Source organism: Oryza brachyantha, chromosome 9 (assembly GCF_000231095.2).
Source record: "Oryza brachyantha chromosome 9, ObraRS2, whole genome shotgun sequence".
NCBI classification, from domain to species: Eukaryota; Viridiplantae; Streptophyta; class Magnoliopsida; order Poales; family Poaceae; genus Oryza; species Oryza brachyantha.
In genome coordinates, this window is record NC_023171.2 from 8,141,987 (window position 1) to 8,162,106 (window position 20,120).

At 47.7% G+C, this 20,120-nt stretch overlaps 3 protein-coding genes and 1 non-coding gene across 7 annotated transcripts; 2 read left to right on the top strand and 2 right to left on the bottom strand.

Moving 5' to 3' along the window:
• Positions 1-338: 338 nt before the first annotated feature.
• On the bottom strand, positions 339-2,724 carry LOC102703516 (probable endo-1,3(4)-beta-glucanase ARB_01444). Its single transcript, XM_006660528.3, has one exon. The coding sequence runs from the start codon at positions 2,699-2,701 to the stop codon at positions 506-508; it is 2,196 nt and encodes a 731-aa protein (XP_006660591.3). The 5' UTR covers positions 2,702-2,724; the 3' UTR covers positions 339-505.
• Positions 2,725-4,300: 1,576 nt separating this feature from the next.
• Positions 4,301-4,404, bottom strand: LOC121055404. The gene has a single exon (XR_005812531.1). It is a non-coding gene; the product is annotated as a U6 spliceosomal RNA (small nuclear RNA).
• Positions 4,405-7,718: 3,314 nt separating this feature from the next.
• On the top strand, positions 7,719-11,922 carry LOC102714040 (probable acyl-activating enzyme 17, peroxisomal). The gene is made up of 14 exons (XM_006661121.3): positions 7,719-8,226; positions 8,317-8,446; positions 8,567-8,817; positions 8,930-9,134; positions 9,247-9,287; positions 9,411-9,536; positions 9,793-9,866; positions 10,020-10,240; positions 10,580-10,674; positions 10,763-10,979; positions 11,118-11,243; positions 11,316-11,414; positions 11,494-11,703; positions 11,812-11,922. The coding sequence occupies exons 1-14, from the start codon at positions 7,964-7,966 to the stop codon at positions 11,920-11,922; spliced, it is 2,169 nt and encodes a 722-aa protein (XP_006661184.2). The 5' UTR covers positions 7,719-7,963.
• A 569-nt stretch (positions 11,923-12,491) lies between these two features.
• Positions 12,492-18,881, top strand: LOC102714317 (protein CHAPERONE-LIKE PROTEIN OF POR1, chloroplastic). Of its 4 annotated transcripts, XR_005812458.1 has the most exons (7): positions 12,492-12,622; positions 12,744-12,877; positions 13,673-14,055; positions 14,298-14,374; positions 14,477-14,648; positions 15,968-16,030; positions 18,765-18,881. XR_005812458.1 is itself a non-coding variant. In XM_040527648.1 (6 exons), exons 1-5 carry the CDS (start codon positions 12,567-12,569, stop codon positions 14,625-14,627), a joined length of 801 nt encoding a protein of 266 aa, XP_040383582.1. In that variant the 5' UTR covers positions 12,492-12,566; the 3' UTR covers positions 14,628-14,648; positions 18,765-18,881. The 4 variants fall into 4 exon arrangements, 3 of the variants coding, with proteins under 3 accessions (XP_040383582.1, XP_040383583.1, XP_040383581.1); XM_040527648.1 differs by lacking the exon at positions 15,968-16,030; XM_040527649.1 differs by lacking the exons at positions 15,968-16,030; positions 18,765-18,881 and adding an exon at positions 14,837-14,853.
• The last annotated feature ends 1,239 nt before the right edge of the window (positions 18,882-20,120 follow it).

The window sequence follows — 20,120 nt, forward strand, 5'->3', positions numbered from 1 at the left end:
ACAAACCCGGCACGGGATCTCAGTCCGCAAGCGCGGGCCATCCAATCCAATCCTCCGGAGCGGGCGCACCCGCGTCACGCGGTCACCATGCGCACCCGCGTCACACCTCACGCGTCCGGCCCCTGCGGAAGCCGAGATCACTGACGCGACGCGGCAACTGGATCGTGTGTACTATGTATATTGTACTCTGTTCCTCTGCCCGACTGCCCCCAACACTCTCTACATTTTTTTTTTTCTCTTTCATTCACATGATATCCCAATTGTCACACTCACATGCGAAAATCCTCGCTAAAATATAATGCTGGGATTTGGGAATGGCCCACGCCAACACGGACATCTGAGCGAAATGCGACATGTTTTTGACTGTTTTTTTATTGAAACAACAAAGCGTAAAAGGTGTATACTTTCAGATAAAACATCCTGATGTCTTGATCAACATCACCACCACTGTAACTGAACAAATCGCTCTATAATCTGTGAGTAATCCTTTCAGCAGCAGCATCTCTCAGTGGCAGTACTGGCGGTACCAGCAGCACCGGGAGACGCCGTCGTTGGCGGAGCCGTGGCTGTGGAGCCACCACAGGAGGTTGGTCAGCGAGTTGCCGTCGTCGTGCCCCGCCAGCGCCCTCGTCTTCCGCAGCGCCGACTCCTTGTCGTAGATCCCCTCCAGCGCGTAGACGAACCCCTTCCACCCTTCTCCGACCCCCTCCCTCGACAGCGCCGGCGCCGTCCAGTCCACGAGCTCCCTGACGAACCCGACGTCCGGGAACAGCGCCTCGCTGATCGGCAGCACCGGCAGCAGCTGGATCCCCAGCCTGCACTCCTTCCACTCCGGCGGGGCGAACCAGAGGCCGCTGTCCCTCTTGTTCGCCCACAGGACGCCGACGACGCGGTTGTTGCCGGTGAAGTCCTCCTCGTAGACGGTGTCGCCGTCGCGGACGTGCCACCACGTCTGCGCCGCGAGCATCTCGAGCGCGGTCAGCGTCGCGCCGGTTGAGACGAGGTGGGTGTCCCCGTAGCTCAGCCCGAGAAGCGCGGCGGAGTAGTACGCGTTCACGGCCTCGCTGGTGCTCTCCTGGTTGCGCCCGTCGGCGAACTCCGTCAGGCCACCGGCCCAGGAGTGGAGCTTCCAGAGATCAAACATCCTCAGGCGCGTGTAGCTCGCGCCGTGCTTCCGCGACAGCGTCATGAAGTCGGCGACCATGGAGTAGGCCTGGGGCATGTACTTCCTCCCCCAGGAGGGGTCGATCTTGGCAAGCACGGCAATGGCGTACAAGAAGTAGCCCAGATGGTAGTGGTGATCATTGTAGATGCCGAAGCCGAAGTCGGCGCCGGAGTCCTTCGATCCCTGCAACGTGACGAGGCCGCCCCATTTGGGTTCATAGAAGAAGCCATTGCCCTGGAAGCTGCCGTCCAGCCATGGCGTGACGGTGGCCCTCAAGAACCGCTGCACCGCCGGGATGACGTCCGGGCAGCCGACCTCCTCGGCGATTAAGGCGAACCTGGCCGCCCTGGCGATCGCCTTGCCGTAGAAGTAGGAGGAGGTGGTTGAGATGGGGCTGGAAGCGAGGGCGTCCACATCCTTGCGCAGCGCGGCGGCAATCTCGCCCACCCCATCGTCGCTGATGCCCCGCATCGAGTGCCATGTGGGGGACACCGGATCGGTCCGTAGAACCCATGAATCGCCGACGACGCCGACCAGGTCGCCGTCGATGCTCCGGTACCTGAAGTCGTCGAGCACGCGGACGGAGCAGTCCTCGGAGAGCAGCCGGAGGTGGAGGGGATGGGCGAGCATGAGCAGGTCCCCCCACCCCTGCTTGCGCCAGGTGTACTCGACGCAGAACGGCCGGTTCAGCGAGGCCTCGCCGGCGGTGGGGAAGCACCGGCTGTACCGGTCAAGAACCGCCTCCATGGATGGGTCGGGCAGGTAGGCGACCCGGATGACGCCGGAGAAGCCCGGTGCCGCCAGCTGCGTGACGCTGGACTGCGCGAGGCGGATCGGCGCGGACGCGTAGAGGAAGAAGGTCTGGCCGCTGTTCATCCGGAGGCGCCACTTGGTGAGCGTGTCGTCGCAGGAGGCCACCTCGATGAAGGCGTGGACCGACGCGACGGAGATGTCGACGGGGCCGGCGGCGTCAGCGGTGGCGACGGTGACGAAGGGGCAGCCCCTGACGAGGAACGCCCGGAGCGACGGGGAGACGTCGAGGGTGACGGATAGGTCGTCGAACGCCGCGACCCGGTGCCTCTGCCCCGCCGCCGCGTCGGCCGGCGCGGAGACGGTCAGGTCCTCGACGAACGTCTGGATGTCGAACGACGGGGAGTGGTTCCGCGACGGGTAGCACAGGGTGAGCGCGGCGGCGGCGGAGCGGACGGAGTACGGGTGGATGTACTCCGGCTGGTCGCCATTCTTGAGCACGAAGTTCTGGAAGAAGGAGTTGGTGGGGAGCGGCGACGAGAGCAGCGTCGGCGCAAAGAACCTGGCCGGGTCCGGGACCACCGTGGACGCCGCCCGCGGGAACGCGTCCCGTCCCCCCGGGAACGCCGGCGGCGGATGTCCGTGCGGCATGCCGGGCAGCGCCTCCGGACGCTCGATCGGCGGCGGGGGCAAGGGGGCGGTGGGCTTGGGCGGCGCGAGGTTGAAGGGGGGTTTGGAGAGGAAGCGGGTGAGCGTCCGGCCCAGCTTCTTCTTCCACCTCCTCATGGTCTCCCTATCTATACAAATCTTGGCCTACTTGATTTCAGATTTGGATCAATTTAATTCAGATTTGGATTGATTTGATTTCAAATTGATTTTCTCTCGTCTCTTCCCTGTATCAATTTGTTGTGATTTCCGGAATTTCCTGGGCTAGTTTGTTGTTTTTTCTAGCTGGGTTTGACTTGGTTGCCTTCCCTCTTAATTTTCTGGTTTTTTTTGGAAATTTACATCAAAATTTTTGTGTGCGTGTGTGTTTTTTTAAAAAAATTGAGATGGGCATGCATGCGTGCCACATGAGCTCTTTATTTTACCAAACTTTTTATTGAATTTCCGTCCATCCGTGTCACAATAATGACACCGTGTCAACCCTCCCGCCGCGCGTGGTGAGCGCGTCGCAGCTTTGCTTCGCTCCTCCTGAGTCCTGACAGCGATGATTAGTCGCTAAGGAAACGAAGCAATTTGTTGGAAGCATGGATTGACATAATGGAGGAGAAATTCTAAGCAAAGTTAAGATTATATTTTGTAGTACTGGCACTCCATTTTTCATTTAAAATAAAAAACTAGCAGTTCCAGCAATAATTGAATGTACTATAAGTTGAGCCGTAGTATTAATTAACAATAATCTAGTTAGCAATCTTAAGAGCTAAGATCGTGGAGGGAAAAATGAAATGCATCTCGGTTTAATTAATTAATTACCCTGTAGGTCAAATCAGGAGGGTTGCAGGTTGCTGAACACGAGCTCTCACAGCCTGACGCAAGCTGAACAGGGTTGATGGAGTGGTTGGCTGGTTGCTGGTTGCGACTGCCGAAGCTGGAAGCGACGGGGCGACGTCGTTGTGGTCGTCAGGTTCAGGTAGGTTATCACGCGCTGCGTCAGGGGGCGAAGCAAATATGAGAGCGCAAGCGAGGGCAAGGAGAGGCGTAGCTTGTGTGGGTTGCGTTGCCCTGTGGCTTAAGGATGGCATGGCTTGCTACGGGCACAAGAAAGGGATGGACTTGCCTTGCCGTTGCCGGCGGTCGCGTGCTTTGCTTGCTACGGAGAATGATGTGAAGCACCGGTATCGTCTTTTCGTATTTTGGAATTTAAATGTTTAGTATTAAATTTAAAGTAGTTTAGAGTTTTATATCGTATATAGGTAGTAAGAACATATATATAACAATTTTATTTATAATCATGTTTTATTTATATTTATAAATATAACGTTCGACTTATTTTATGAATAAGACAAACACATCAACCTCAACGGGTTGTGTTGGACGCGGCCACAAGGAAGGGAGGATGGAAGTTGTCCCTGGATCTGAAGTAACAATGTGGTCATGCAAACAACGTAGGAATGCGTTTGTTGGATGCTAAACTTTGCTACGTGAAAAGTTTAGCACTGTAAAATGTTACTTAGATCTAGATGTTAATAACCTTAGACAAAAACAATATGAAAGATCACACATAAAGTCAGCAAGTTTTATAATATAAAATTATACGAAATGAATGCAGTAGATGCTTAATTTCAAGTACAAAGGTAGTGTTTTTCAATAACTTATTTAGGTTATTATTGTTATCGTGGCTTACACAATTTTTTTTTGAGGTAAAAAAGTTTTTGCCAGGAGAAAAATTTGGACCATTTCTTGGTTTATGCGTGTCATCCTTGCATAGGGGCCATACTAATTGTTTGTATCGTTCCAATTTTATTGGTACCGCTAGCATATTATAGACATCTTTTTGCCAAACTTTGTTTAAAAGATCTAGCATGTACGAAGCAAAGCTGCATAAAAGCTGCCATATTTTTCATATGCAACAAACACATGCACTATTAAATTGCGAGTACATATGGAGCAGCCCAACCAATTCATGATACAGGCTCTGTTCGTTCTCCCCTACTGCTAAGTGCTAACACGGTTTCTCTCATTTTTTACGCGCACGCTTTCCGAACTGCTAAACGATGTATTTTTTTACAAAATTTTTTATAAATTTTCTATAAAAAATTGCTTTGCAAATTAAATTAATCTATTTTTTAATTTTATAACTGATAAATAATTATTAATGTACTAATCTATTCATATCTAACTTATAAACGATCGCGGTCACAAAAGTATCATGAAGACAAAACAGCTTTTAGCTTTAAGTTCCAACACATTAAAATATGATGTTCTGCGTTAACGTTCGTGGAGTGACTCAACCAATTCATTGGAGCAAAACAGTAAAACAAAACAATTTACAGGTTTAAGTTCATTGCATTAAAATATTATCTCACATACAACATTTGTGCTTAAAAGTGTATCTAGCCTCAATGTGGATTTTGGATGACTGATGACAAACTATTAAGAGGCTAATGTGGTTAATGAGTTGATATGTAGGAGATTAATCTGATGAAGATGAAACATGGGGTACAATGTGGTTTCATTGTAATTTAAGACAACAAAAGATGGTAAGACAGGTTGAATAGTTGGTATGATTTGACTATGAGAAGGATCATGTATGGTGTCGGGCTATACAACTTTTCATAGCTCAATGACCAGTTGTCAATGACTATGGCGAAAGTTGCAGGGGTCAGATGGTCCTACATGGTGTTAGACTGTTTGACTCTATATAATTTTGGCAGGCTTTTATAATGGCTAAAAATGGTTAGTTGGAGGAATTAAGACTATAAGACGATGTCATGGAGTTGTTTAAAGACTTTTTGACATCCTTCAACCTGATAAAGCTAAGTGATAGTCCAATAACTTATTGGAGATTTTTGAGAAGGGCTTTTGTCCTAAGTGTGTGCTTAGTGTAAAGATTAGATGGGTAGTTAATCTTCCACATCTATAGAGTGTGCTATAACGTGGGTGGGAGAGGTGCTAAGTGCACTTGTGTAACACCCCATGGTACAATATCAGATTCAGGAGAGATAGCTAGAAGAGAGAATGAAAAAATTCTAATCATTATGGAACCGTGGTTGCCTAGAGCTTATCGAGTCGTGCAAAATAGACTGTATAAGTTTGTGATGATCAAAGTTTAGGTGATTATGCGGTGATCAAATTAATGCGGGTCGTCGGATATGTTTTTCTTCTTCTATTATCTTTGTTTCCAAATGTAGCGGAAAGAAAAGGAAAAGGGGAGAGGAGATCGTTAGATAAAATAGCCAACCCTCGAGGCGTCGTCAGCCCATCATGTTGGATCGTGTCATATGCGCCGGTGCTGCCGTTGTGCAAAGTTGCAGCCGGCCGTCATCCGCTGCCGGTGTAGCCACGAGGTGCACCTGCTGCTCTGCTTCCAGCAGATGCAATGGGTAAAATTGCTGCTGTTGCTTTGCTAGTTGTAGACTACTATCAATCTCCTGCTGCTGCATGTTGACCCCCTGGTGTTGTATCCCTGCTCCTCTTGCTGAGAACAGAGAAGGATCTGCAGAGACAGCACAGGAAAAGGAGACAAGAGAGGAAGCGCAGAGAAGGATTGGGGATTTTTTTTTGGTGGTTTCTAAAAGAAAAGTCATTGTTTCTGTCTTAATCTATAGTTCCTCTGCAAAGGGTAAATTCCTTTTAATCAATAGGAGTTTAATTTTTGAAAAGAACTTGTTTTTCACCGATTGCATAAATTTCAATGTATATTGGAACATCAGATCTCATATCCAAATTCCCAGCAAAAAAAAGAGGGGGGGGGGGGGTCAGGTCATTGTTTAATAAATTAGAAGTGATTTTAATAGTTTCTGATAACAACAATATGATCTTTAAGGAATACATATGGATCATATGGAAACAAACCTGACACGGTCTCCATCATGATAATCCTATTTCAATCTTCTAAATTTTAAATATCACTTTCCTTTAAAATATGGTAATAAAACTTTCTATAAGCTCCTCCAAAAGTGGTTCAAGGCCGTTGTTCGGCCCTCCTCTATGTTAACTAAGCCTCCTCATTTTTCGTACACACGCTTTCTAAACTGTTAAACGGTATATTTTTTGCAAATTTTTTTTATAAAACTATTGTTTTAAAAAAATCATATTAATCTATTTTATATTTTCTAATAATTAATAATTAATAAATTATGTACTAATCTATTACTACGTTTTCCGTGCCACCCATAAGTTAGTTTACACCCGGCTGGCCGAACTCGGCCCAAGTCGTTCCATCAATATGGGTGTCTCAGCATGTTCTATAATACACACAACAAAACCATCATAAAAAAAACTTGCTTGACATCGTTACAACGCAGGATCTCATTTTCTCGTGTAAGGCATACTGCAAAAAAAGAAAGTTACAAGTTAATGTTTGAAGCCATGGTTAGAAAGACAAATACGCAAATAAAACACAGTTTTAACTAAGCCTCAATTTATCACAAAATTTCCAATTGACATTATATGCAGATGCTAGTATTTTTGTTCTATGCATAGCGAGAAACAAGTTTGTTGGCTTAAGTTCACATTAGTGGTGTGTTTCTTGATCATGGATCTCCTTTCTTCTTTTGGAAATACCTACTTCTTTTGGATATACCTACTCATGGTATCTATTCACAACTCTTATGCATTTAATTTTTTTTATGTATGTTCTCCTCTTGATCAATCGTAATATTTCCTCAATTATTCTCCTCTTGATCAATCGTAATATTTCTTCAATTATCTAAACCTACTTTCTATATCGTTAGAAATAGAGATCTTTCTACATTGTTAAAAATAATTATTTAGCATATACGATTACTTGTTAAAGCCATGTAACCTAAAATATTGTTTTTATACCCTGAAAAATAAATAATAGAGATACTTGTGCTACCAACAACTTTAGTACCAGCAGAGTATGGGAAATAGTCCTATTTATCGTTTTACAAAAAAAACACTCGAACAACTTTAAACTTTTGAGTTTAAACTAAATTGGGCATACCAAAAACGTGACACCAAAGAACACGAGAATCTGCAGTAGCCACGAGTAAAAAGTTGGAAAAACACAAGAGGCCCGTCGAGACCAAACTCTCGGTGCCATGCCAATCGTGCGGCGTATAAAATAATTTCCCAAATTCGCCACGATTTCATCCACCTCCACGGAGATATTCACAAGATATTTTGTGTATCCACCCGAACTGATCATTGGTCCGACAACCACGTCGCCGTCGCGCCGCCGTCGCCATCGCCATCTCATCCGCTTTCTCTCTCTCTCGTCCCCACCTCTAGGTAGGCGGCAGGCAGCTCGCGCCTCGCCTCGCCCCGCCAGTTTGGTGCACCTGTCCGCGACGCATCTGCCGGGAACCACCACCAGTAGCCAGTAGCAGCAGCGGCAGCAGCAGCAGGAGGCAGCGTGCCATGGACCCCGCCGCCGCGGCGCACGTGCCGCTGGGCGCGATCACCGCCGACGACCTCGCCGCCGCGGGTGGCGCGGCGGAGCTGCACGCGGCGCTGCGGCGTGCGGTCGACGCGCGAGGCGGGGACGGGCCGGCCGCGGTGTGGGGGGAGATCGCCAGGGCCGTGCTCCGCCCGGGCGTGCCGTTCGCCGTGCACCAGATGCTCTACTACGGGTGCTACGCCGGGTTCCCGTCCGCCACGCCGCCGACCTGGACACCCGATCCGTAAGTGCTTCCCCTGCTTCCCGATCCTAAGGCCGCTCGCTGAAGTTGTTCTCTAATCTGCTGGTTTTGCCCCAAAAAATAATGGTGCAGCGATGAGGCGGTATTGACCAATGTCGGCCGCGTCCTGGAGGCGCGAGGGAGGGAGTTCCTCGGTGAGGCGTACAAGGATCCAATCGCTAGCTTCAGCGACTTCCACAGGTTCTCCATTGAGAATCCAGAGGTGTACACGATGCAGATTTTGCCTCATTGCTCCATTACTCCATTGCCTGTTGGTATTGTGTTACTGTAATTAGAAGTGAGCTTACAGTGTGTGGCTTCTGGCTGTGCTTTTCGAGGGCAGGCGTATTGGAAGATGGTCTTTGAGGAGATGGGTATTACTTTCAGTGTGGAGCCATCTTGCATCCTGCGGGAGAATGATGCTTACCCCGGTGGCGAGTGGTTACCCGGCGCGGTGATGAATGCTGCTGCAAATTGCCTAGCTGTGAAACCTGGGAGGAATTCCGACGATGTTGCTATCGTGTGGAGAGATGAGGGGAAGGATTCTGAGCCCCTGAACTTTGTGACTCTTGAGGAATTGAGGAAAAAAGTCTGGTAATGACTAATGATATTCAGTTCAGGAGAGGACAATTTTGGTGTATGCAACTATGTGTTTCTATTGGTAATCTATCTCAAGAATCAACTCTTCTTGTTTTGTTTGGAGCAGCCTGGTGGCAAATGCACTGGATGCACTGAACCTGGATAAGGGATCTGCAATTGCGATTGACATGCCTATGAATGTCAATGCTGTTGTGATTTACCTCGCGATTGTGTTAGCAGGCTATGTGGTTGTCTCAATCGCTGACAGCTTTGCTGCGCCTGCAATATCAATGAGGCTAAAGATATCAGAAACAAAAGCTATTTTCACCCAGGTACTTAATTCATATTTCTCCTGAAACTTCTACCTGGATTAATAATTTCAGGTTTTCAGCTCCTATAAATTAAAATTTTGGCCATGCTGATAGCTTTAAATTTTCATTCTAGGATTACATCCTTCGAGATGACAAGGAGTTGCCTTTGTACAGGTGCCTTGATCTTTAAATTGAGAGGCTTACCAATATTGTGCTGATTTGTCAAAGAAAAAAAAAGGTTTACCAGTGTTCAGATTATTAAAATTTGTCTCTAACACCATAACTTTGATTCCGCAGTAGAGTTGTGGAGGCTAAGGCCCCTATGGCAATTGTGATCCCTGTAAGGGGATCAACACTGGTAAAAGGATTGCGTGCGGATGATCTGTCCTGGGAGGATTTTCTTGGAAGAGTTAACCATACCAAGTATGCTACATTCTGATCATAGTTTCTTTTTTGGTAACTGGCCACACTTTGGGATGATTGCTATTTTTGCAAAATTTAATCACATTGAATAAATCCTTATTGCCTATTCTGATTGTGGAACAGTTGCTACAATTGTCCAGTGCAGCATGTTCATAGTTACCTTTGGGAATAATTTACGCTGCCTCTCAGAAATATAACATGTTTTTTTGAAACAATTATGTATAACTATATATGCAATAATGTGACAAAATTACAGGGCCGATAACTATACCGCTATTGAGCAACCTGCATATGCCTTCACCAATATCCTGTTCTCGTCAGGAACTACAGGTGAGCATTAGGCTAGATATCATGGCTATTCTGCGACTTTCATCTGCTCAATATCTGTTGTAATATTGTGCATGGCAAACATGTCATATAGATCCTCCTTATGATTACAAGTTGCCAAATATGTTCAAAACTTCTGATAGTTGTCATATTTAGGGGAGCCAAAGGCAATTCCATGGACACACCTAACCCCTCTGAAGTCAGCTGCTGATGGTTGGTGTCACATGGATATTCAGAGAGGTGATGTTGTTGCATGGCCTACTAACCTCGGCTGGATGATGGGGCCATGGCTTGTTTATGCCTCTTTACTGAATGGAGCTTCCATGGCCCTTTACAATGGCTCCCCAAATAGTTCAGGCTTTGCAAAGTTTGTACAGGTACGGATAGTATCATAGTAGAATAGAATGCTCAACCTCATGAAAATCAGTCTCAGAAACTGTGCGCTAGCTTTTGATTTGTTCAAACACATATGAAGAACTCCTATGCAGGTTTATGCTATTTCAGTTTAAGTTCTTTTGGGTAGTAATAATACAGATGGATGATGGTTCTTAAATTTATTAGTAAGAACAATGAACAGTGTATTTCTGTAAAAAAACAATGAACATCGTAGCCATGAAATTTCTGATACTCTCTTTTACTGTATATGTTCTACAATTTTTCAGTTTGAATTATAATATTTTCTTGTTACCATTTTCTCAATACTGAATAACTTCCAGGATGCAAAGGTGACTATGCTTGGGTTGGTACCTAGTATTGCTAGGTCATGGAAAAGTACAGATTGTACTGCTGGGTTCGATTGGTCTAACATTAGGTAATTTCTGGTCTGGTTTAGCCTTTTCCTTATTATGCATCTCTTTGGATAATTCGGTTTGTCATTGGCTATATTGTTCATTATATAGATGTTTTAGTTCATCTGGGGAGGCATCCAGTGTGGATGATTATTTATGGCTGATGGGAAGAGCTTGCTACAAACCAGTTATTGAATACTGTGGAGGCACAGAAATTGGTGGTGGATTTGTTGCTGGATCCTTGCTGCAACCTCAAGCATTGTCTGCATTCAGTACACCTGCAATGGGTTGTAACTTGTTTATTCTTGACAACAATGGGAATCCTCTAGTAAGTGTTCTGCATGACTAACATAGCCTTAGGTCCTATTTTATATATCTCCATTCTAGCTTGCAGATTTTCCCAAAAATCACATATGCTTGTTTAACTTTCTGAAGTAATACTGGTGCTTCTCTGCAAACTCTGCAGCCACAAGATTCTACTGGTACTGGAGAACTTGCGCTTGATCCAACCTTTTTTGGAGCATCGACAACACTGCTAAATGCTGATCATCATGATGTTTACTTTAACGGAATGCCAGAATGGAATGGGAAAGTATGTGTTTCGTCCCTGGTCTCACTAATCATTCTCAAAATTTGCACTAATCCATGTGGCTTGAGTGTACAGGTCCTTCGGAGGCATGGGGATGAATTTGAGCGTACTGCTGATGGGTATTATAGGGCTCATGGCCGTGCAGATGACACAATGAACCTTGGTGGAATTAAGGTATCAAATACCACAAATACACGACTCCCTTAGCAAATTGAGATTTTGGAAATCATTAATGGTTTATGGCCAATTTCAGGTGAGTTCCATCGAGATAGAGCGGATCTGCAACAGAGTAAATGACACCATTCTTGAAACAGCAGCTATTGGGGTTCCACCTCTGGGAGGTGGCCCCGAACAGTTGACCATAGCCGTGGTCTTCAAAGACCAAAGCTCACAAACAGAAGATTTGAATCAGCTGAAACTAGCATTCAACACTGCTCTGAAGAAACTGAATCCTCTTTTCAAGGTTCTTATAACATCCCTGCGAATCGTCTCATCGATAGCTACCCTACATCTTTTACATGGCACACTGCAGGGACATCACTAAACACCTGTTCCTCCCATCTTTATGCAGGTTTCTTCAGTTGTAGTAGTCCCTTCACTTCCAAGAACAGCTTCAAACAAGGTCATGAGAAGAGTCCTCCGCAAGGAGTTCACCCAGCAGCCAAAGCATTCCAAGATATAAGGTAGTTAGAAACTTAGAAATGCTCATGTACCAAAAAAACTACGTCAAACTGTGAATACACTACATCATTATATAATATCTGGTTAAAAAACCAGCTGTGTTGCTACTACCCAATTAATACCCAATGTATAGCATAGGCTTTTGACCTTTTTTTTTCTTCTCTCCATTGTGAGATGAGATGATAGATGAATAAAACATTGTTACATCAGCATGTCATTTGTTTCATTGTTTGTCAATAGCAAGTCTATTGACCGTGTGCCAGCTAAATGAGTACAATTTTGTGAAACTCAGTTGTCTGAATCATAAACATTGATGAGTTTGTTTATGATGAATTTTGTGCTGGAGGAAGGATTTCGAAGATGAGGTGTCTAGAGGGAAAAAACAATTCAGGCCCAAAATGTTTTCTTTGTCAAAGATCCATCCCAAATGGGCCAAGCATATCAACGCCCATAATCTACCCACCCAAAGCCCATGAGCCCCACAATGACCCACCACCTCCCTCTCTCTTCTCTCCCCGAGTCATCTTCCCCGTCTCCGCCTCCTCCCCTATCCAATTCCCCCTCGCCCCCACGGCGACCTCCTCCCGCCTGCCTGCCTCCTCGCCGCCCGTCCCCCTCACCCGCCGCCGCCGCCGCTCGCCGGAGATGCAGGCGACGGCAGCGCTCTTCCTCGTCCGCCCGCTCACGCGGCCCCACTGCCGGTGAGGCGCAGCCACCGTTCCCTCTTCCCCTCTCCTCCTCGGCTCGTGCCTCTTTCTGCGTGCTCCGGGCCACCGAAACTGACCAGCTCCCTCCCCCCACGCCGTGTTTTGCATTGGGCAGGTGCTTGCATGGGCTGCGCGGGGGCGTCTCGCTGGCCCCGCCGCGGCGGCTGGCGCGGGGGCCGCGGTGCTCCATGAGCCTCTCCATCGGCGGCAGCGGCGCGGGCGCCGGCGGGGACCGCGGGTTCAGCTACGGTAAGGGGATGTCCAGACCCTAGCTCTTCCTCAATACCTTCTCTGATTTGTGTCAACCAACCGGCAAGGGATAATGTGTGGTAGTTGCAATGAACCGTCTGTATTGGCTGCATGAGGTTGAACAATCAGAATGGAGATGCTTAGCGGCACCATTAATCGTGTCCATTGTCCTATTTTCTCCTGACATAAATTTATTCTATATTCTTCTATATTCTTCATGATGATGTAGTGGCGCTAGTGGAATAATGTTATTGAAGAATGTACAATCTTGGTAGTTTGGTTCCGATGCTATTGTGATCAGCATACTTTAGGTGCTGCCTTGGTAGTTTGGTTTGTTCTTCAGATTTTGTTTGTTGGGTTGTCTAAGCTGGAGGAGGCTATGTTTTTTTTTTTAGTTTTTTTTTTCGTGGCTTTAGTTAGTCAGAAAGATAAGTGACAGGATTAGTAGTCGAGGCAGAAAAATCTGAGTAGTTTAGTTACTCAGATTTTCTGTCTAATGTACAGCTTATGCATGCTTCAACGCAGATATTATCAGTATCTCATAAATCGTAAAGCATTTTTAGCACATCAGTTATTACCTATCAACTAAGGAATGAAAAGCAAATAGAAAGATAACTTTCATTCATTTACTTGGATAACTTATATAGATTTGTATCTAGCTGTTCCCACTTGCCAAAGCTTGTTTTCTTGCAACTCAGGATTTGTTATTTTTGTGAATACTAGGTATATTAACTTAGAACCCAACCTTTGATGATTTTGATTGCCATATTCACCCTAGTTTATATGTCTCCACAGAGCATATTGCAGTGTTCCCAAGATACCGTATGCGGGATCCCTACAAGCTTCTTGGTGTTGATCGTGATGCATCTGAAGAAGAGATCAGGAGTGCTAGAAACTTCCTTATTCAACAGTATGCTGGACACGAGCCAAGTGAGGAAGCTATTGAGGGTGCTTATGAGAAGATAATAATGAAGAGCTACCAGCAACGGAAAAAGACTAAAATTAATCTGAAAACTAAGCTAAAAAAGCGAGTTGAGGAATCCCCATCATGGGTAAAAGCACTGCTTGGATATTTTGAGGTGCCAACAATGGATATCATTTCAAGAAGATTGTTCTTTTTTGCTTTTATTGCTGGTTGGAGTATAGCGACTTCTGCTGAGAATGGACCTGCATTCCAGGTATGTCCGTTGGTTTTTGCTAGCCTTTCAGGTTGTGTTTTCTTGTTTGATGACATGCAATTTGTATGTAAAAAGCATATGCTTGTTCATTTAAAAATTGAAACTGTCCAAGTTTAGGATACAAAGACAATGCAAGGCCTGATAACTCCTCAATCTGTAATACTTGCGCCATACTAGCCTAAATCACTTCCCATCTTGAACACAATCACACAAAGTTAACTAGATTTTTTTTTCTTTTGCAGCTTGCAATATCACTCTTCTCGTGCATATATTTCCTTAATGACAAGATGAAGAATCTTATGAGGGCATCAACGACTGGGTTAGTGGAAGTTTTCTTATTTTGATATCCCTAGGGCCATAGCATGCTTACTTTAACTTGTTATTTGGTATCAATATCATGCTTACTCTTTTATTCTTCCAGGTTTGGAGTGCTTGTTGGTGGCTGGATAATTGGATCTTTGTTGGTGCCACTGATCCCAACATTCATCATCCCACCCTCTTGGTCCCTCGAGCTACTTACCTCATTAGTTGCATATGTTTTCCTCTTCCTTGGTTGCACTTTCCTGAAATGAAACACCGTAAATCTTGTAACGGTAAGTTGTAGAATTAATTGCAGAAATTTTGCAACTGACATCTCCACTATGACTTTTGGAAAACTTTTGTAGAATGACATCGCTCTGAGGTTCTTGGCATCGTTAAATCGTTGTGGCCAAGCCTCACTAATTCTCTGTTCAGGAATCTGTTCATAATTTCAGGACTTTTTTGCTCTTTTCTTACACAGATTGGAGGCTTAGGGTGTGATTGTTTTGGTTTTTCATGGAAAACGTCAAACGGCATATTTACAAATGAAAAACAATCTATGAATAAAACTTTTATATAAGTATTCTTAGTAATCTAAAAGCTAAAGCCGATTGTTCTGTTTGTCCCATGCCCTAGCCGCCAATGACGAATGGCACAAATCAAGTGACGATTGTTCTGTTTGTCCCATGCCCTAGCCGCCAATCCCACTGCCCGTGTGCTGCCTTGCTTAACTTCTCTTGCTTCACTAGGGACTCCGCCAGTGCCGATCATTTTTACTTCACTAGGGACCCCTCGACTACTGTAGAGGCTCTGCCAGCACCGGTACACTGTCACGGCTTAAGTTTTACCCAAGCCAAGAATTAATTAAATAATGTATTAAAAATAATTTGTTAATTAAAGTTCAGGAGAAAAATAGTGTATAAATTTAATTAAACTAGCTTTTCGGAATGTTCTAAAATATCCCGAAAGCATTTGATTAACAAGATTTATATCTAAATTTTAGAGAATAAAATTTGCTTAAATAAACTTAATAGAAATCGGCAAAATTGGAGATAATTTCTTTTTTTCCCTCCTTCCTTTTTCCTTCCTTTTTCCCTTTTTCGTTTCTCCCTTTTTCCCTTCTTCCTTTTCTTTTTTCCTTCTTTTTTTCCCTCCTGGCTTAACCCAACTCCCTCTCCCCGACGATCTCCCCCTTCCCCCCATTGTACTCCACCCCATCCCCCCACCACGGCTGTGAGCAGCCCCCGACCTCTCCCTCACAGTAAAACCAATTTTCAAGCAATTAGGACTCTATTCCTTATCCCTTTGAAACCTTATCTTTTTTTTATAGGAGATGGATAACTAGATTTATCTCTAGCTCTCCCCTATAAATACCCCCACAGCCTGGCCTCTTTCCCTCGTCTCCCTCTTCCGTGCATCTCCAGTCGCCTCTTGCGCCTCCGCTACAGCTGTGCCGCCCCCTATCCAGCAGTTGCGCAGCAAGCCGCTAGCAGCCCTGCTGCATCCATGTTCGCAGCACGTCGCCGGCTGGTCTCTCTCTACCAAATTTCAAGTTCGCATATATTTTATTCTTGCGAATCAATCTAAATTAATCTACCGTTTAATTGTTTAGGTTTCCTAGCCAAACAACGAGGAACAGCAGCAATCCATCGTCGATCTCTCCACCAAATCTCAGGTTCATATACATTTTACTCATGCGAATCAATCTATTTTTGATCGACCGTGTAATTGCTTAGAATTTCTAATCTAATTAGCTAGCGTAAAATTGATCTACAGTATGAAATTCAATTTCGTAAGTACAGATTGATTTTACGTTAAAGTCGTCTAATTCTAGTTTAGCGAGTCGTTAAATCTCAATTTAACGAGTCGTTAAATCTCAATTTAACGAGTCGTTAATTCCCATCGTCTTCCCGCTAACAGTGCACAAGTTCGTGTTGCGGATCTAATTCGTCGTGCGAATTTCTAATTCGTGCACGTTTTAGTTCCGTTTTGCGAGTGCGTGTTCGGTTCACGCTTTTCCCCAGCCGGCCCAACCCGCGCTCGAAGTCCCCATCGCCTCCCTCGGCCCACTCCTCCTTTTTCCTCTCCTCCCAGCCAAGTAGGTCGCCAGCCCACCTCCCCTTCGGCCCATCCCCTCTCTTCCGGCCCGGCCTGCTCTCCTCCTCTCCTTCCTTCCATCCCTTCCCACTCTGGGCCGGCCAAAGGCCATGGCCCAGACGCCACCTCGCTCGCACCAAGTCTAGGCCACCTTCCTCTCCTCCTCCGGGCCACTAACAGGTGGGTCTCGTCTTCCTCATCCAGCCGCCGCCCACGCCTTGCCGCCAAGCCATGCGGGCCGCCCCTCGCTCGCCATCGCCACCGCTCTCCTCTACCTCACCTCGCGCGCATCTCATTGCGCCGACGCTCTGCCACGCTAGTCGCCGTGCCGCGCGGTGCGTGCGCCTCGCGCCCGTGCCGCGCGGTTCGTGCGCTTCGCGCCCGTGCTTGGTCGCCGTGTCGCCGCTGCCCATGCGCTCGCCCGCGTGCACGTCGCGCCCCGGCCGCGTCGTGGCTAACCATCGTCTGCAACCACCGGCCTCCCTCCGTTGCTACCGCTGTGTCCCTCCTGCTATCCCACCGCCCCCGCCGGTGGAACAGCCGATGCCGATCTCCCCGCGTCGGCCGCTGCCAAATCCGTCGCCCAGCGTAACCCCCCGCTTCTCCCGGCGCCGCCCCCTTTCCCGCGTCCTCGCCGCGGCGCCGTCGCGTCCCGGCTGGCTCTCTACCTTGTCGCTGCCGCGACGCTAGCGCCGTCGTGTTGCGCCGCCTCATCGTACGCTGCGCTCACCTCGGATCGCTGGCCGCACAAGCTTTGAGCCGCGTCGCGCCGCGTGTCGGCCACAACCGCCGTCGCTTCTCTGCACCGGCCCAACGGCCGTGCTGCTTCTCCTGCCTCACCGCTCGGCACGTGTCGTGGCTTCCCTCGTGCCACCTGCAATGGCTGCACGCAACCGCCGTGCCGCTCTTCCCAGCGTCGTGACCCGGTCGCGCCGCTAACCACCCGCGCCTTACGCGCGTGCCGTCACGCTCGCCTCCCCTTTAAAATCCCAAGTGCACCACCGCTACTCTCTCTTTGCGCCGTCGCCCTCTGCCCTCTCTCCGCCACCCCACCGATCCGTCGCTGCGTCGCCGCTTGACCACCGACGCCACCGCCTCGGGACGTCGCCGTTCGCCACCGCAGAGCACCGCCCTCGCCGCCCTCGTCGCCTGTGTGCTGTTGTTCCCGCGCCACCGAATGACGATCGTTGCCCGTGCGTCGTCGCCCGGTGAGCTCCCGCTCTTCTTCCCCTTCCTCATCTCCCTCACGCACTGTCGCCCCGCTCCTATCTCGCCGCCCGGCCGTCTCTACCGCCGAGCGATCTCCGCCACCGCTGCCAATCTACCTCGTCGCTGGCCGTCACCACCTGTCCTCGGTCCTCGCCGACTTGCCGTCGCTGTCCCCATCACCGGTAAGCTGTCGCCGTCCTACCTCTCTCTCTTCCTCTCCGCCCGTGGACGTCAAGCCGGTGCTGCCGCGGTGTCCTCGCGTGCTCAGGCCATCGTCGTCGCCCCTCCACCGACCGTCACCCCCCGCCTCGCCGTCGCTGACGCGACCCCGCCGTCGTCGGAATGTCGCCGTGCCCGTGCGTCACCGTCGTCGTTCTCCCCGTGTCGGCCGCCGCCCTCCCCTTTTGTTGCTGTTCTCAGCGCCGTCCGCCGGTCGCCGCCCTTCGCCGCCGATCGACGCCACCTCACGCCCCTCCCTCTGTCTCGGCCGATGCTGAGCATGCCGCATTCTCCTCCTCCTCCTCCGTGCACGCGCCACCCGGCCGTTGCCGCCTTGCGCCGCGTTCGGTTGCCGCCGCCCCTGGCCGTCGTTGTTCCCATCGTCGGCCTTCATCGTGCACCGCTCCCCTTCGCCGCGCTCTTCTCCCTCCGCCCGCGCACCGCCGTCACGACCACCGCCTCTCCTCTCCACCGCCGCCACTTAGCCGCTCCGCTTGCCTCTGCCACTGCCGGTCACCGGCCATCGCCGGGCGTCCGCGGCCGCTGGTCGTCGACCGCCACCGCCCCGCTGCCCGCTCCCCGCCTCTGTTCGGCCGGAGCAGAGCTCTCTGCCTTGTAGGCCCCACCTATCAGCACGCCCTCTCTCTCATGTGCTGACGTCATGCCTCCGATTAATTGCACAATAAAACAATAAGGTTTTTCTGTTTAGTTTAAAAACATAGTTAATCTTCTAAAATTCATAACTAATTCATCTAGTCTCCGTTTAGGTCCATTCAAATTTCATTAAATCCAGAAAAATGCCAAAAATCCATTAAAAATAGTTTCTTTCTCTGTTTCAGTAGTTTTATAGCTTGTTTTTGCTTATTTTGCTTTATTTGTCGTAGGTTTTGACCCCGTCGCAGCGCTGTTCGTTCTCGAAGCCATCACCGAAGTTTCTCGTGGGTCAGAGCAAGGCAAGTGGCACCCTTCTTTGATCATATTGAACCTATGACTATAAAATGCCCCGCTTTTACATTCAAACATGCATTGTATTCAAATGTATTTACTTTATTTATTTATTAGGCTATTACCTTTATATCCGTTGATTCCCACTCATTATTATTGTCATTCCAAGGTTAATTTGACTAGACTTAGGCTTAGACAATGCTTAGTCATGCTTAGTCCAACTAGCTCACCAATTATCATTTAATTAACTGTTAGACTTTTATAGGTCTTTAATGGTTGTGATCATTATTAATTTCCCGATGTGGATTAATAATAACTAAAATATTGCTTATGGTGGGCAATGGGTGCATGGTTTTGAGAGTCGTGCCCATGGCAATTAAGGACCGGTTCTCAGGAAACCCTGGAAGTCTTACACGTACTAACCACAAGCCAGAGTGGGCAACGGTGAGACTTGTAGTCTAGCTTGTCCCTATTCGATGTACCCTGGCAAGGGTGGGCGTGATGGAGTACGATGGTCCTATGCTGCTTCCGGATTCACCTAGGCACAAGAGGGGGCTGCCTGACTTGGTGTAAAGGAGGGGACGAAACCTGAAGTGCGGTGCGATTGTCTAGGGAGGGTTAGGTAAAAGGTCTTATCATGGTTTTCGTACTAAGGTATCGTGGTGATACATTAGGGCATGGTAACATGCTTGGGAGTCATGTCTTGTGGGTAAAGTTGTACACCTCTGCAGAGTAAAACTATTCGAATAGCCATGCCCGCGGTTATTGGCCGAACTGACAGATTTATTGGTATTAGTGAACCTTTTAATAACTTGATTAATCTTGGAACTGGTTTGACTTTGCTCAACGTGGTGTAACATTGACAGTGGTTTGAGTCTGTCGCAACGTGGTTTAACGTTGGGTAGAGGGTTGACCCTGTTGCAGTGTGGTGTAATGCTGGACAGTGGTTTGGGCTTGTTGCAACGTGGTGTAACGTTGAACAGTGGAAGGTTATTTTAACTTTTTACTTTTTATTCAGTCTATTTTATTTACTGTTTTGCTAAATTACTGCTGCTTTGTGCAATTTAACCTTAGCCTATCCGGAGAGGATGGCGAGGGCATCGTGCCCCGCTACGCCATCGACGTTGCCCTCCTCTCTCTCTCGGTGGGTGGATAGGATAGTGTTTCTCTCTCTCTATTGGCTCAATGACGGAGAAAAATATGACATTTAAAACAATGCATGCAGGCATGGTTCCTGGTTAGAATGTTGATCTTGCTTTGCATGAAACTTGGAGACCAATCGGATGGCTAGAAAT

Bases quoted from the DNA above. Each gene is read 5' to 3' on its own strand.
- LOC102703516 (XM_006660528.3), bottom strand. From the start codon at position 2,701: ATGAGGAGGTGGAAGAAGAAGCTGGGCCGGACGCTCACCCGCTTCCTC.
- LOC102714040 (XM_006661121.3), top strand. From the start codon at position 7,964: ATGGACCCCGCCGCCGCGGCGCACGTGCCGCTGGGCGCGATCACCGCC. The intron at 11,244-11,315 runs GTATGTGTTTCG...TTGAGTGTACAG, and splicing joins TGCCAGAATGGAATGGGAAA to GTCCTTCGGAGGCATGGGGA. The intron at 11,704-11,811 runs GTTCTTATAACA...ATCTTTATGCAG, and splicing joins AACTGAATCCTCTTTTCAAG to GTTTCTTCAGTTGTAGTAGT.
- LOC102714317 (XM_040527648.1), top strand. From the start codon at position 12,567: ATGCAGGCGACGGCAGCGCTCTTCCTCGTCCGCCCGCTCACGCGGCCC. The intron at 14,056-14,297 runs GTATGTCCGTTG...TTTCTTTTGCAG, and splicing joins AGAATGGACCTGCATTCCAG to CTTGCAATATCACTCTTCTC. The intron at 14,375-14,476 runs GTTAGTGGAAGT...TTATTCTTCCAG, and splicing joins ATGAGGGCATCAACGACTGG to GTTTGGAGTGCTTGTTGGTG.